Consider the following 12,805-nt stretch of genomic DNA (forward strand, 5'->3'; position numbering starts at 1 on the left):
AATATTTCATAATTCAAAATGGCTGCCTTAGTATCTCACTGCTAGTGAATTATATATTTGTACGTATGTATATGTACTAGGGTGGATTAAATAAGCGATTTTTTTTTCCGCTTCGTACTCTGAAAAATTGGTTGATAGACACCTCATAAAAATGTTCTCCAAGTATGAGACTTTAATTGTGTGTACGAAGCGGTAAAAACTTTCGGATTTTTTTGACCCACCCTAATATGTATAACATATATACACATAAATATACATATATATATAAAAATATACCATGTATGTGTATAATAGAAATTTTTGTGTTTTGAAAGTCCTTTAAAGTTGTATATAAATTATTAGGTCTCAAATTGCTACATAGAACAGGTTAGAGGTTAGATAAAAAACTGCCGTAAATTTAAGAGCAACATTATTTTTTTAAATATTTTTTTTTAATTTTAGTGTTACAACAAAAATCTTTTCTGCTTAAAGTTATATATTGTTGAATATGGTCTTCTTCATACTTGGAGCTCCTTCCGAATTTGATTATTGAAACGAGGTCAGTGCAATTAATTCGCAGTTATTTAAATAAAAGCTTAACATTGCTAGTTGAAATCATGGACTTCTTCAATATGTAATGATGCAACCATTCGCAAACTGCTCTTTGTACTACATGAACTGAGAAATATTTAGTTTTCCATACTTGTAAAAGCTTCAATGTGTTATTACTGGACACATAGAAAATTCTCTAGCTTTCGCAAGACCAAACTTAAGACATCTTGGATCTCATACTTGTAATCATTCAGACAAGCTAGCAGAAATCGACATTAGATATAAGTATACGATGGTTTTTGGATTTGAGTATTCCAAAGTCGAGCTCGAGTGTGATTTCCGTGATATCCACGCATAGTCAGTATTTGGTGAGGGTTATTTCAACTGCATTGGCGGAGTTATGACTTACATTTGACCTAGCACGCCAATCTAGTATCTCATATATAGAGAAAATTTACTTTAATAAGTATTGTGTTTGTAAAAGTATGCAACGTAGGTTTATATACCTAACATTCTGTGCTTGGTGTCAAAGAATTACTTACTACAAATATGACGAACGCTGCCGAGTTTTCGACAAGATAGGTTTTATCATCTGAGCGAACTTAAATTAGGTTTCGGCGCGGTTCCATGACACTGATAGAAATGACCGTATTCGCATTTTAGAATTTTAACGGAGCGTTCGGTGCCAAAAACTCGACGAAGCCTTTAAGTGGTTGCATGGCTTACGGGTTTAAAAAATCCATTAATTTTATTGTCATATTAAACTCTGCAAGACTTCTAGAATATTTTTCTAAATTTTCTAGTTGATCCAAGAAATAGTTTCGGAGATACAGCCTTGAGAACTTGTACACTCGAGGCTAGCTAGGCTAAGTGCTAAGTCTTTAAACGTGTTTTTCTCGAAACTGTGTTTTTAAAGTTGGCTGGCAAGATTTCTCGAGAACTACTCAACCGATCTTCATTAAATTTTACACAGGTATTTTAGATACAATTTTTAAAGACTTTAACGATGGATTTTTTTCGGTTACGACTATTTGAAAAAAAAATTTCAGTGAAATTTTCATTTTTCTTGTAAAAATGTCTGCCAAAAATACAATTTTCAGTTTTTTCCATCGTCCAAGTTGTAAGTTAAGATTTTAACTAAAACAGGTATTTTTTCACTTTAGATTATCCTGTAAGGAGTTATCCTGTCAACGCGGACGCATCTTTTTTCCGAGGAGTCACCGGAAATGGCGTCGCAATAGCCGAGCTTAGAATAATTTTTTCCAGAAACTTCATAATTTCTTTGTTAATAGTGTATGTTTGTAACAATAAAAAATTCGAATAAAATATTTAATTTATTATATGAGAAAAAAATTTTGAAAAAGGCTGTTTTTACACGAAGAAACCCCTGTAATACCTTAAGCTGACCACAAATCTGTTTATGCGACTAATTTCAATTCCAAGTAAATTTTTTACAGTTAAACAAAGCTATGAATACAAATTTGTCAGATTTAGTAGCCGAGATGTCGTTAACCGTTCCCATGACAGTCGGTTCTAGGTAACCGGAATGAATCCGGCAAAGGATTGTCAATTCGGCAGCATTTTCAAAATTATTTGATGAATGTTTTCGGCCGGCACAACAACAACAATATATTATATTGTATATGTTTTCGAACCGCGATCTGTCAAAACCCCCAAATTTGGCAAGATGAACTTGCGCGAAGACCACTTCTATGGTATTAGAATCGTCGACTACAATGGAACCTCGCACCATTCTCAACTCCATATAATCGGAGCGAAAGTGTACTCATTTTACTTCAAATCTTGAAAAGACATCAGATCACAGCATATTTCATTTCTCTGGTTCGCTTTCAAAATCACTTTTCAGGTTGCGCTCGACTTGTGGAACAAATATCGACTTCAAGCCATTGCTTTAAGATTTAGTTTTAGGATACAAACATTTCGCAGGTCTTTATTTCAATAAAAGCAAATATAAATGCAAATTTATGAAAAATAGGTTAAAGTAGCAACAAAAATATTTTCTAAGTGCAAGACAAAAAATAACATAATAAAATATACTCATAAGCAAATCTACTCAAATACAACAAAAAGTAGGTCAATCAGTAATTTAATGAAATTGAAATGAAATTCAATAATTCCAATTATTGATGGATGGACAGGAGTTAAGAAGGCTTCTAGTGATAGATGAAAGCAGAAGACAATAGAATAACATTTGAAAAGCACAATTAAGCGAAGAGATAGTAAATATATATTTAGGATTTCGGAATGCTAAAGCTAAACCGTGCCAAGGACATACGTACCCAATAACAGTAGTACTATAATACAGCTAGGATAAGCAGTTAAGCCCATTAGATGAGCCAGCGGATAAGAGTGGATGAAGGAATGAGTTGTGATTTAATGAATAAGTAAATGATGAGATGAAATGGAACAGTGGAAGAGGACAGAAGCACGCACCACAAGCAGTGCAAGTACTGGACCACATACGTTTTTACACAAATAAAATGATAGCAGGATTTGCCAAAGGATGAGCGGAAGGAGCAGGCAGCGACAAATGTGCAAACAATAGCAAAGTGTTCAAATATTGCGTGTAAATAAAGAGAAGTGGGTAAATTTTCATTCCGTGGCTGTGCAGTGGTAATTGCGTGTAATTAATTACTTACCACAACAATTGCGATTACTTGTTGTTGCAACTTTTCTATATCCGGATTCGAGGGCGTGTTTATTTGCTTCAACTCGTGCTCCATGGCTCTGTATGGACAAAAATAATAAATTGTACAATAAGAGTGTAGGAGAGATGAAGAGAGCGTAAAATGCGGCAGCAATAAATTTACTTTAATGTCTCCGGCGATATATTGTCCAAGTTCTGCAGTGTCGACTTCATCTCGGTCAAGCGTTTAATCACATCTGCGCTGGTCAGCTTCATGTAGATCGTCTTTAGCTCGTCGATCTTCTGACGTGTGTCCTCCATACAAGTTTGATCGCATGACTTGTTGTACTCTTCATACAGTTCTTCACAGCGCTGCAGCAGATCCTCGAATTCCAGGAAACCCGAATTGCGATCTTGCATCTCTTGCGGTGATTCGAAACGTCGTATCAGCTGATCAGCATGTTCGAAACATTCATCCAGTTCGTGCGCCAACTTCAGCAAGGTTTCGAGGAAAGCTTTCGATTGTGTGACATTCTCACCGAGTGCGTTGTAGAGATGCTTTAACGCGTCGATGCGTTGACTCAACTGTTTCGGCGAACGTGTGAATTTGTCCTCGCACACCTTGCGTCCGGTCTTGATAGTGCTCTCGATCTCTGGCTTGATTTCGGAGAGCGTGCGGTAGATTTGCTAGTGAGTGGTAATGGAAAACATAAACTTGATTAAAATTTGCTAACAGATGGTCATATTTAATAGCATTATCTGCAATGGAAACTGCTGAAGGTGGATCGCTAAAAACCCTCAGAACTTTGTAATAAAAGTACGTAACTACAAAAAGGGTAGTATTTTAGAAGATAGAAAACAGAAATACTACTATTTAAGTTATATGACGCAATTGCCTTCATACAAATTGGAGAATTAGCTTTGAAGTAACATATATATAGAAATAAAGACCATTGCAATCGATTGACTTTCTTCTAACTAAGCTAAGTAAAAATTGTTTCTTCAACCGTGCAAAATGCATGAAGATTCTCTGAACAAACCCCCTCGAGAACTTCGTTGTAGCGAAAAGCCTTTTGTTACCTGAACACAGTTAAAGACTGAGGGTCTTGCTTGCTAGTATTTTACTTTCCTACTTCTCCTTCTAAGACCTTCTTCCATTTAGTGCGAAACTTTACAGCTTTTTCTCGTAGACGTTAACCCGTCGTTTCAAAAAATACTCACCACACATTTCTGGTACTGCGCCTGAACGGTGCTGGGCCCTGCCGACGCTACATCCAACACCAGCGTGGAATGTTCGACTGCACGCAGCTCCGCCACAGCGCGATTTAAACGGGATTCGTACGCGGGTTGCGGTGCTGTGCACTTGTTTAACTTTAGCTGGCAAGACTTAAAGCGCAGTTCGGTTAGATTAAGCTTCTCTTGCAGTCGATTGGCGGCTTCAATCTTGCCATTGCGTGTGTGCTCCGCTATGAGGTCCTCGATCTCCTTGAAACAATGCTTTTTCGTCTCGAACTCTTTAACCAAACGCTGTAATAAAAATATAGCGTTTAAATTGTTTTAATATCTAAGGGAAGCTCAACTACTACCTGAAAATCATCCGGCAGATCCTCAATGGTAACATCGTTCTCCAGATGTTCGGTCAGTATCTCGTCGACGCGCGTTAGCCAAGCCTCAAACTGTACAATACACTTCTCGGACTGCTCGGCCTCGCTCACCTCTTTCTCCAGTATTTCGGTGCGTTGCTTGGCGCGTAATTGCAGCTGTGTCCAACGCTCCACAATACCTTCGATTTCGGCACGTATCGAACTCGCCATAAACTCATGTTCAATTAGCTCATTGCCAATTTCTTGAATTTTCTCCAACCATTCGTCAGAGTGTGCGCGCAGCACGTTTTCGAGATCCTAAAAGTTAGAAATATAGTTCAGAAACTTTTAATATGTTCGAAAAATGTAATTACATCAAGCTCCTCAATGATCTCCTCTGCGTCCGCATTCTCTGGCGTACTGCCTATCTTATTCTCCAACCGATCCAAATAACCAGACTCGGAAACCATGAATTTTTTGAACTCGCCCAATTGTGTAGATATATGCTCCAGTAAAGCGGTTTTTGCATACACCAGTGCTGTTACCTCAGTCCAACGCGCGCTCAGATGTGTAAATTTCTTCGGCAACTGTGTGTACTTGCTGTCCACTTCCTCACCTGTGGTCTTTAGTTCATCCATTTGCAGCAGCAGCTCGCCACCTAAGTCGTTCAACTCGCGAAAGCCCACAGACTCGCGTTCGCAGGCCTCTTTGAGTGTCTGAAATTTGCTCTTAATTTGAAACAGCTCATTGGAGTTGTTGATTTCCGAGATTTTCGTCTTCGGCGTATTTTGTTCGAGCTCATTCAGCCAAACTTCTGTCTTTGCCAAACGTTCGAGTACTTCTTCTGCTTTGTCCAGCACTTGGGTGCGTTTCAACGCCTGCCCCTTATGTAAATCTTGCACTTTCGTAAAGAACTCGTTAAGCTCCTTAATTTGCAATAGCAAATGTTCGCGATGCGTTGGCTCCGCATCCTTTATGAGTATCTCGCTGAAATTGCGAGCGCTTATCACATCAATCTCAATCTTACGAAGTTCCATATTCAGTTGATTACTGTCTCCCACCGCGGGTTGTGCGAGCTGCTCTGGGCTTTCGATGTCGTCCGGCTTGAACTTAGACTCCAACTTATGCAACACATTCAATATAGCATTATACTCCGCGTTGAAGTGATTAAGGTTCTCAATTGCCGTCGTTTGCTTGATCACGCGCTCGTTGAGCTTTTCCGGTATTTTAGCCCAGTTTTCCGCAAACTCGGTATTCACTGCGTCTGGTCGTCTTTCGCAGACATATTCGTAGTCCGCCTTCAATTGTTCCAGCTCATCGACGAGCTCATTCAGTTGCTTCTGCTGCGCTTGCATTGGTGGCAGTTCGGTGACTATCACTTTAACACCAGACATTTTTGACATGAAATCTTCTAAGCGCAGCAACCGCTCATTGACTTCATCTAGTCCACCCTTCTCTTGTATCAGTGTAATAATTGCGCGTTTCATGTCGTTCCAACTCTCGTAGAAAATACTGAAATCCTGACGCCATTCTTGCAAGTCTTCGCTCAGAGTTGCTGTGATCTCTTTAGCATCGGCGATTTCGCCAGACAGTGATTCCATGTGACTTAAACGCTGTTCTAAATCGGCCTTGCTCGCCGACTGCGAGTGCTGCTTATACCAATCACGCGAGTCGGCCAGCACCAACTTGAAGCCAGTCAGGCTGTTGTAGAACTTTTCCTTGGCTATGATTTGTGCTGTCTCCGATTTCTGCTCAATGATATGCTTTTTGAGTGTTTCAAAGCGCTCATCAATTTGTTTGATTTGCGTGGCTTCCATTATTAAATTTCGTTTGACTTCCTCCTGCTCACACACTTCGTACAGTTGCTTGAGCTCGCTGCTTAGCGCCGTGCGTTTGGCGACCTCCTTCTCCAGTGCAATTAGCATTTCGCTTTGATTGCGCAAACTTTGACGATGCACACTCTGCAGGCGGTCCTCACAATCTTCTAGGAAGTTGCATGCTTCCATTATGCGGCCCGTAAGCAGATAAAAATTATCCGAGCTGCGTAACTTGCGTTTCTTATTGCCCTCGGGTGATTCCACTACTTGATAGACGGTCACTGGTGACGGCTGCACGGCATTTATATCTTCTGCCTCTCCTTCATTCACATCTTCGTTTTCTTCACCAAATTTGATTAGCATTTGGAAATCCACCCAGCCATCCGGTCGCACCACACGACTGTCATCGTATGACGCACGATCACGCCCGAACTTGAAACCTTTCGCCTCGATGCGGTCGGTTTGTACTTCAACAATCTGCTTAAGCGCATCCAGTCGGTCCTCGAAGCTCTCTAATTGCATGAGCACACGCTCACCTTGATCGTCGCCCTCTTGCAGTGAAGCCGCCACCATCTGTCTTAAATCGATGAGGTAACGCTCCAGTTCCAACAAATCTTTGGCGCAATAGTTGAGGTCGTTCATACGCTTCGTAATGCCACCTAGATCGGTTACATCTTTGCTCTCCATTGTCTTCAAGTCTTGCTCACGTGCATCTAGCCAACGATAGATACATTTGTATTGCTGCAACTTCTCCATCCGCAAGTCGCTCCACTTGGACACATGCGACCAGCGTTCGCCTAGCGCTGACAACTTATCTTCAAGGTCATTGAAATTTCCCGACTCATCATTTACAATCACCACCATATTACTAAGGCTGTCAACCAGCGCTTGCTGATTGCAAAGATCGTCTTTCAACTGGCGCCCTTCTGCAATTTGTTCTTGCACCGCCGGCAAACTCGGTCCAATATTGGTCATATGCGAGATGCGATCTTCAATATTGGTGAGGAAGAGACGCAACTTTTCGATCTGTTGCGACTGGAATTCGGCAAGGCGTGCCAATATCTTCGACTGCACATCGAGCGCTTGCAGACGCAAAGTCTCCCACCGTTCGTTGAGCAATACCATCTGCTGACGTATTTCGTTCTGATCTTCGGTGGTAAGACCGGAAGTCTTTTGCGATTCGTTGATCAAATTCGAACCCTCTTCGAGCGCTTCGCCCACATACTGCTGATGTTCGGTGAGCTTCAGCATGAAATGCTCGTTTTCATGAAACTGTATTTTAGCACTTTGAAAGTCAATCGATTCGGGCAGCTCACGTGAGAGTATCTGCTCATCCTCCAACAGCAGCGTAAGCACCGCTTCCAAAGCTGCTTGATAGCTCGTTATCTCTATGGATGCATTCGTAGCTGTGCTCATGGGACGCGATTTGTCATTCGCCATGCGTAGATAATCTAACGGTTTGCTCTCATCCATGCCAATATCCATAATGCTGTGCATAGTATCGCTGCTGTACTTCGTCGACTTCACTGGATCCGAACTGCTGACCGGCGTACTGCTCAAGTCAGAGAACACCTCCTCGGCGCTATCCAACGGCACTTCGTCGAGATCGGTGATATTTGTGTTGGTGTTGCTGCGCGTCGGTGGTAGCGCCTCCTGCGCCTTCTCGTCGAACAACACTGCCTCGCCAGCGCTATCAGTTCGTTCACGGCTGTGACGTGATTCCATGGCATGATACAGACACATCACATACATTTGTATCGACTTGTTGTCCGGCTTGTGTGTGTGCACGTCCTCAGGATCGAGTAATTTCTCTATCTTAAAGTATTTGTGCGCCAAATCGAAGGCGGTACGTAGACGCGCTAGGGGATGCTTTGTGAGCGCAGCGCTCAAATCGATATCCTCGAGATGAGCATTGAGCACAATGAGAAACGCCCTACCGTCGGCCCAACTGCTGGAGAAGTCATGTAGCTGCAGCCCATATGGTTCGGTGAATTGACGCGCCCATGCCAGCAGTGATTTCTCCACGCCATTACTCGACTGACTCTTCACCAGATTTTGGCCGTTAAACTCGAGCGCTATGAGCCAAATCAAGCCGAGCGTCAATTTCGGATTGCCAGCGACTATGTCATCACTGGATATGTTCACCAACTTGACGCCATGCTCTTGTATCACTTGGATTACTTTGTTAATATTATTGATGTGATGTACGCGCATGCGACCGCGTTCCGGTTTCTAAGCGAGGAGAGGAGAAAATTAGAAGGGACATGCATTAAAATTCATTTCATTTGAGGAAGTGAAGTGGAAGTACGTAAGTGGGTTCACATAATGGCATGGAACGTGAATAAAAGTAGAAAGCAAGGAAATATACAAAATTAATCAACAACAACAACTTTGCAAATATATATTCTATGCACTCAGAATTGCATAGCTGGCAACTCGAAGCTTCTCAAAGTTTCCTACGCTATTCAATTTGCTCCCCCCTCTTTCAGTCATGCCTCCCTCGCATCAACATATCACACACTTTGCCACCTGCCACTCATTATTTATCTATAATTTGCACACATGCAAGTCCTTGACTTTGCAATTCGTTATGGCAGCTCCTCGTTCCTTCCTATCTCCTCTCTCACCTTCACTTATTCGATTTACATTTCCGTTTCCTCATACACGACTGGATAATTGATATGTATGCCATATATACATATATGTATTTGAGGTCATGAAAGCATTTGGATACCTTCACTTCTTCTTCTTCTTCACTTACATTTTGTTAATTCTAAGTATCCTTCTCTGCTGAGTAAGCAGCTCGAAATATGCGAAATTAAATTTATTTTCTCATTTTCTCCTTGCATTTCGCAATTTCAAGAAAACTTGTAGAATTTTTTATACCTACGACTAGTCGAGCGGCTTCTACGGTAATAATTTCATTTGACACGTCGTCCTAAGTTATGCTTCTTCTCATTTTATTACATTCCCTAATATTTAGAAGCTAAATTGTATGAACACTAAGTTTATATTAGACACCGTAGGAGACTGGGAGGGAATCTATATAGATTTGCCAAGCAACCGACGTGACATTTGTGTTCTTCAGTTACGACGAGAAGTCAGTAGAATTTTGGGATGAGAGAGAAAGGGAGATGTCAGCTCGATCGGCCCTGGGTATTTGAGCTCATATTATGTTCTCAAAAGTATCTGGAAACCTAGAATACAATGAATTATTCCATTTATGAACTAACATAGATTATTTTGCGTTAAGAAAGCTCTCATTGCCTTTCCAGCCATTTTAACTTATGGGTCTACTTTGAAAGTATGAGCACAAAGGAACAAGTAATAAAGTATGATTTTTTGTTCCACTCTCTTGATCTTATTCTACCGTCTAGCTTTAATGATTTTCGTGATCACTGTCAGCCGACATGTGAGCGGCGAAGGCTTGTCATTATCTATTCGACAGTGGTCAGCATTTTTCTGTAAGTTAACTGTTGTGTAGTTTCATTAATTTAGAAACGAGACGGTTTGTTGCATCTATGGATCTATGAACAGTGAGCTCAGCAAATGCTTGTCAACAACCGGATCATGTGTAACGGCGGAGTCCTTCAGCCGCAGAGTGAACCGTAAGAGGTCATTTGGACCACTTGCTCTTAGCAAAGCAAAATCGTCGCAATTGTAGTTGCTCTGACTGGCCATTGGCCATTCACACGCGGTTCGGTGCGGCTAAATTTATGTCGGACCTTTTTTGCCAAAGCTGTATACTTGGTATTATACAAAAAGCCTTATAGAGGAAGGTGAGATGGAATCACTTTGTCACTTTCTCCTTGATTGCGCAGCTTTTGCCAGACTGAGATTGAAATATCTCGGTAGACACGCTTTTGGCGAGCCCAGCGAAGTGGCTGAGATTACTGTTAACCGCCTTAGTTTGTGGTAAGCTCAAAACATTTCTTCGATGAGGATCGGTGGATCCAATTCAGGGAGTTTCTGGGTAACAAAAAGGACAAATGTCTATCCATCGATTTTGGATCAACCCTATGATCTAACCGACGTAGCCAACTGTTCTCGTCAAAGGAATACAGTACCAAATAATTTTAAAGAATACACATCTTGAGTGGATGAAAAATGTCTGTCGCAGCAAAATATGCGTCTAACTTAAAAGTCAACTGCATGAGAGCCTTTAGCACAGAGTCAAGTACGTAATTCAAACTCAATAAAAAGAAATCCATTCAATTAGAAAATAGAAATATCAAAACTACTTGTTTTGCATTCTACTTTGTCAGCTCTATAATTTTTTGTTTTCTTCTCACTTTCATTTCACTTCCTTTCCTACTATTTTTCATAAGCAAAGTATTATTTGTTGAGATCAAAATCAAATCCTTTCACCTACCAACTGTGATTGAGTGAGTACACTGAGCAACGCCAGCAAACGATGGCCATCGCGCAGATCCTCAAACAAGTCGTTCACTGGTGTACACTGGGTCTTTAGCAGATGTGAGTTAATCCATTTGGTGAAGGTCTTCTTTTGTATGTCCTGGCGTTCGTCTGCAAAAAGGAAGACAGAATGAATATGATTTGATGAAATAGAAGTGTGAAAAGTAATTAATTTATGAATATCAATTTATTTCTAAAATAATTAATGTACAAAATATTGTATAAATATTCTATTAATATAATTAAAGGTTTCCAAGGTTAATAAAACGAAATTCGATTTACGTATTTTATATTAGTCCGATGACTGAACCATCTTAATATACCAAGTACTTTATTGAAACCAGTAAGATAACCAAATTTGTGGGACGTGTTCCAAAGAATATTAATCCCATCCCAAAACAGTTTGAGTGGAATAATTTCAGGGTACACATTTCGGAAAAGAAAAGCGCCATTGTGCTCCCAGATGATGATTAATTAATGACTTAATCTGACTATTTTGTCCCACCCTTATTACACAATATCTAATGTTCTAGTATGCTGCGGAATATACTTTGCCAAGTTCTAAAGGTGGGGTTTATGATAAATTCCCTGTGTTGCCTCTTAAAAAGTTGCTTAGTTCCCAGTTTTGAGCTATCCAGAGATCAAATTTTGAGATAGTTTCATAGGGAAAGGGAGGGAAGATATTCAAAACTTCTTTTCGATTCGAAAATTTTGTCTACTTATGTCACGTGTTCAGATTGTCAGTTAGTATATCATGTTCTCTAAAAATTTATGATTTAAGAGACGGCCATTCCGAAAATTAATGAGTCTTTTGAACAACATAATTTCCATTATATTATTTCGACAACTTTCTGAGGATGACTTTTATACGCAAAGAATAGTGGGTCGAATTTTTTGAGCAAGCGTATGGCTTGTATGAAACTTCGAATTTAAGGGGGAATGTTTATTAAAATTCATGCTTTGGCATTTCTTTTATGAAGATTATCTCTTAAATATGTTGGACGCGATCCGTTGAGTCCAATTTTTGATGACTCGTTCAAGCTTTTCGACTGGTAACTGACGAATGAAATGCGTGATGTTGGTTGCATGGACTTTTTCAACGGCTCTCAATGTAGCAATCGAAAAGAAATTGCTGCGGTAAAAAAAGACACAGAAAGTTTATCGAATCCTACGAATTGTTTAACTGTGGAATTTTTCACTTTTAGCCTTATTTAAAAGCAACAACTTGCTCATAGCTACGCACACCCATTCATAAAATGGCACTTAACAACAACCACAGCGATAAAGTGTTGGTTAATGACATTCACACCTCGCTATTCCCGAGAAATCCACAATTAGCACACCTTTCAGCTTTGCCGTAATCAAACATATTATTACCGTTTCGCCGTAGTAGGAGTGTAACGGCTCCAAATTAAATTAGTGGTAATGCATGGCCCACAACAAATAACGGTATTTGCATGAATATCAAGTGTTATGACATTCATGATATCTACCACGGTCAACAATGCTAATGATAGCCTTGTTAGCGTTCACGGGAATGGTGGCATCTGCAAAAGGCCTTCAAATCTTTCGACTGAGTGAGTTGGCCACATTAGTCATGGCGCCAATGATGCTCGTTGTTGTTGCTGTTAATTTTATGGCTAATAAGCAGCAAGTTAGAGTTAATTGCCTCAGCATGACAATAGTGGATTAAAAAAGTACCCGGAAATTGTAAATAAAACGTAAAATATCTAATTATTCATCAACATTTATTTTGTCGCCTTCAAAGTAATCCCCACCAGATGTAATACACTTTTGCCTACGATTTTTCA

General features: G+C 40.2%; 1 protein-coding gene across 4 annotated transcripts in view; it reads right to left on the reverse strand.

The window, feature by feature from the left end:
- LOC120766809 (dystrophin, isoforms A/C/F/G/H) overlaps positions 1–12,805 on the reverse strand; it is a 776,746-nt gene that overhangs the window by 698,327 nt on the left and 65,614 nt on the right. For all 4 annotated transcript variants that reach the window (XM_040092514.1, XM_040092517.1, XM_040092515.1 and 1 more), the window contains 6 exons: positions 10,951–11,105; positions 5,136–8,810; positions 4,765–5,079; positions 4,400–4,705; positions 3,363–3,865; positions 3,192–3,279 (listed from right to left, as the gene is read on the reverse strand). In XM_040092514.1, the coding sequence (XP_039948448.1) occupies positions 3,192–3,279; positions 3,363–3,865; positions 4,400–4,705; positions 4,765–5,079; positions 5,136–8,810; positions 10,951–11,105 (5,042 nt within the window). The remainder of the gene's footprint in view (positions 1–3,191; positions 3,280–3,362; positions 3,866–4,399; positions 4,706–4,764; positions 5,080–5,135; positions 8,811–10,950; positions 11,106–12,805) is intronic.

This window comes from Bactrocera tryoni, chromosome 1 (assembly GCF_016617805.1).
Source record: "Bactrocera tryoni isolate S06 chromosome 1, CSIRO_BtryS06_freeze2, whole genome shotgun sequence".
NCBI classification, from domain to species: Eukaryota; Metazoa; Arthropoda; class Insecta; order Diptera; family Tephritidae; genus Bactrocera; species Bactrocera tryoni.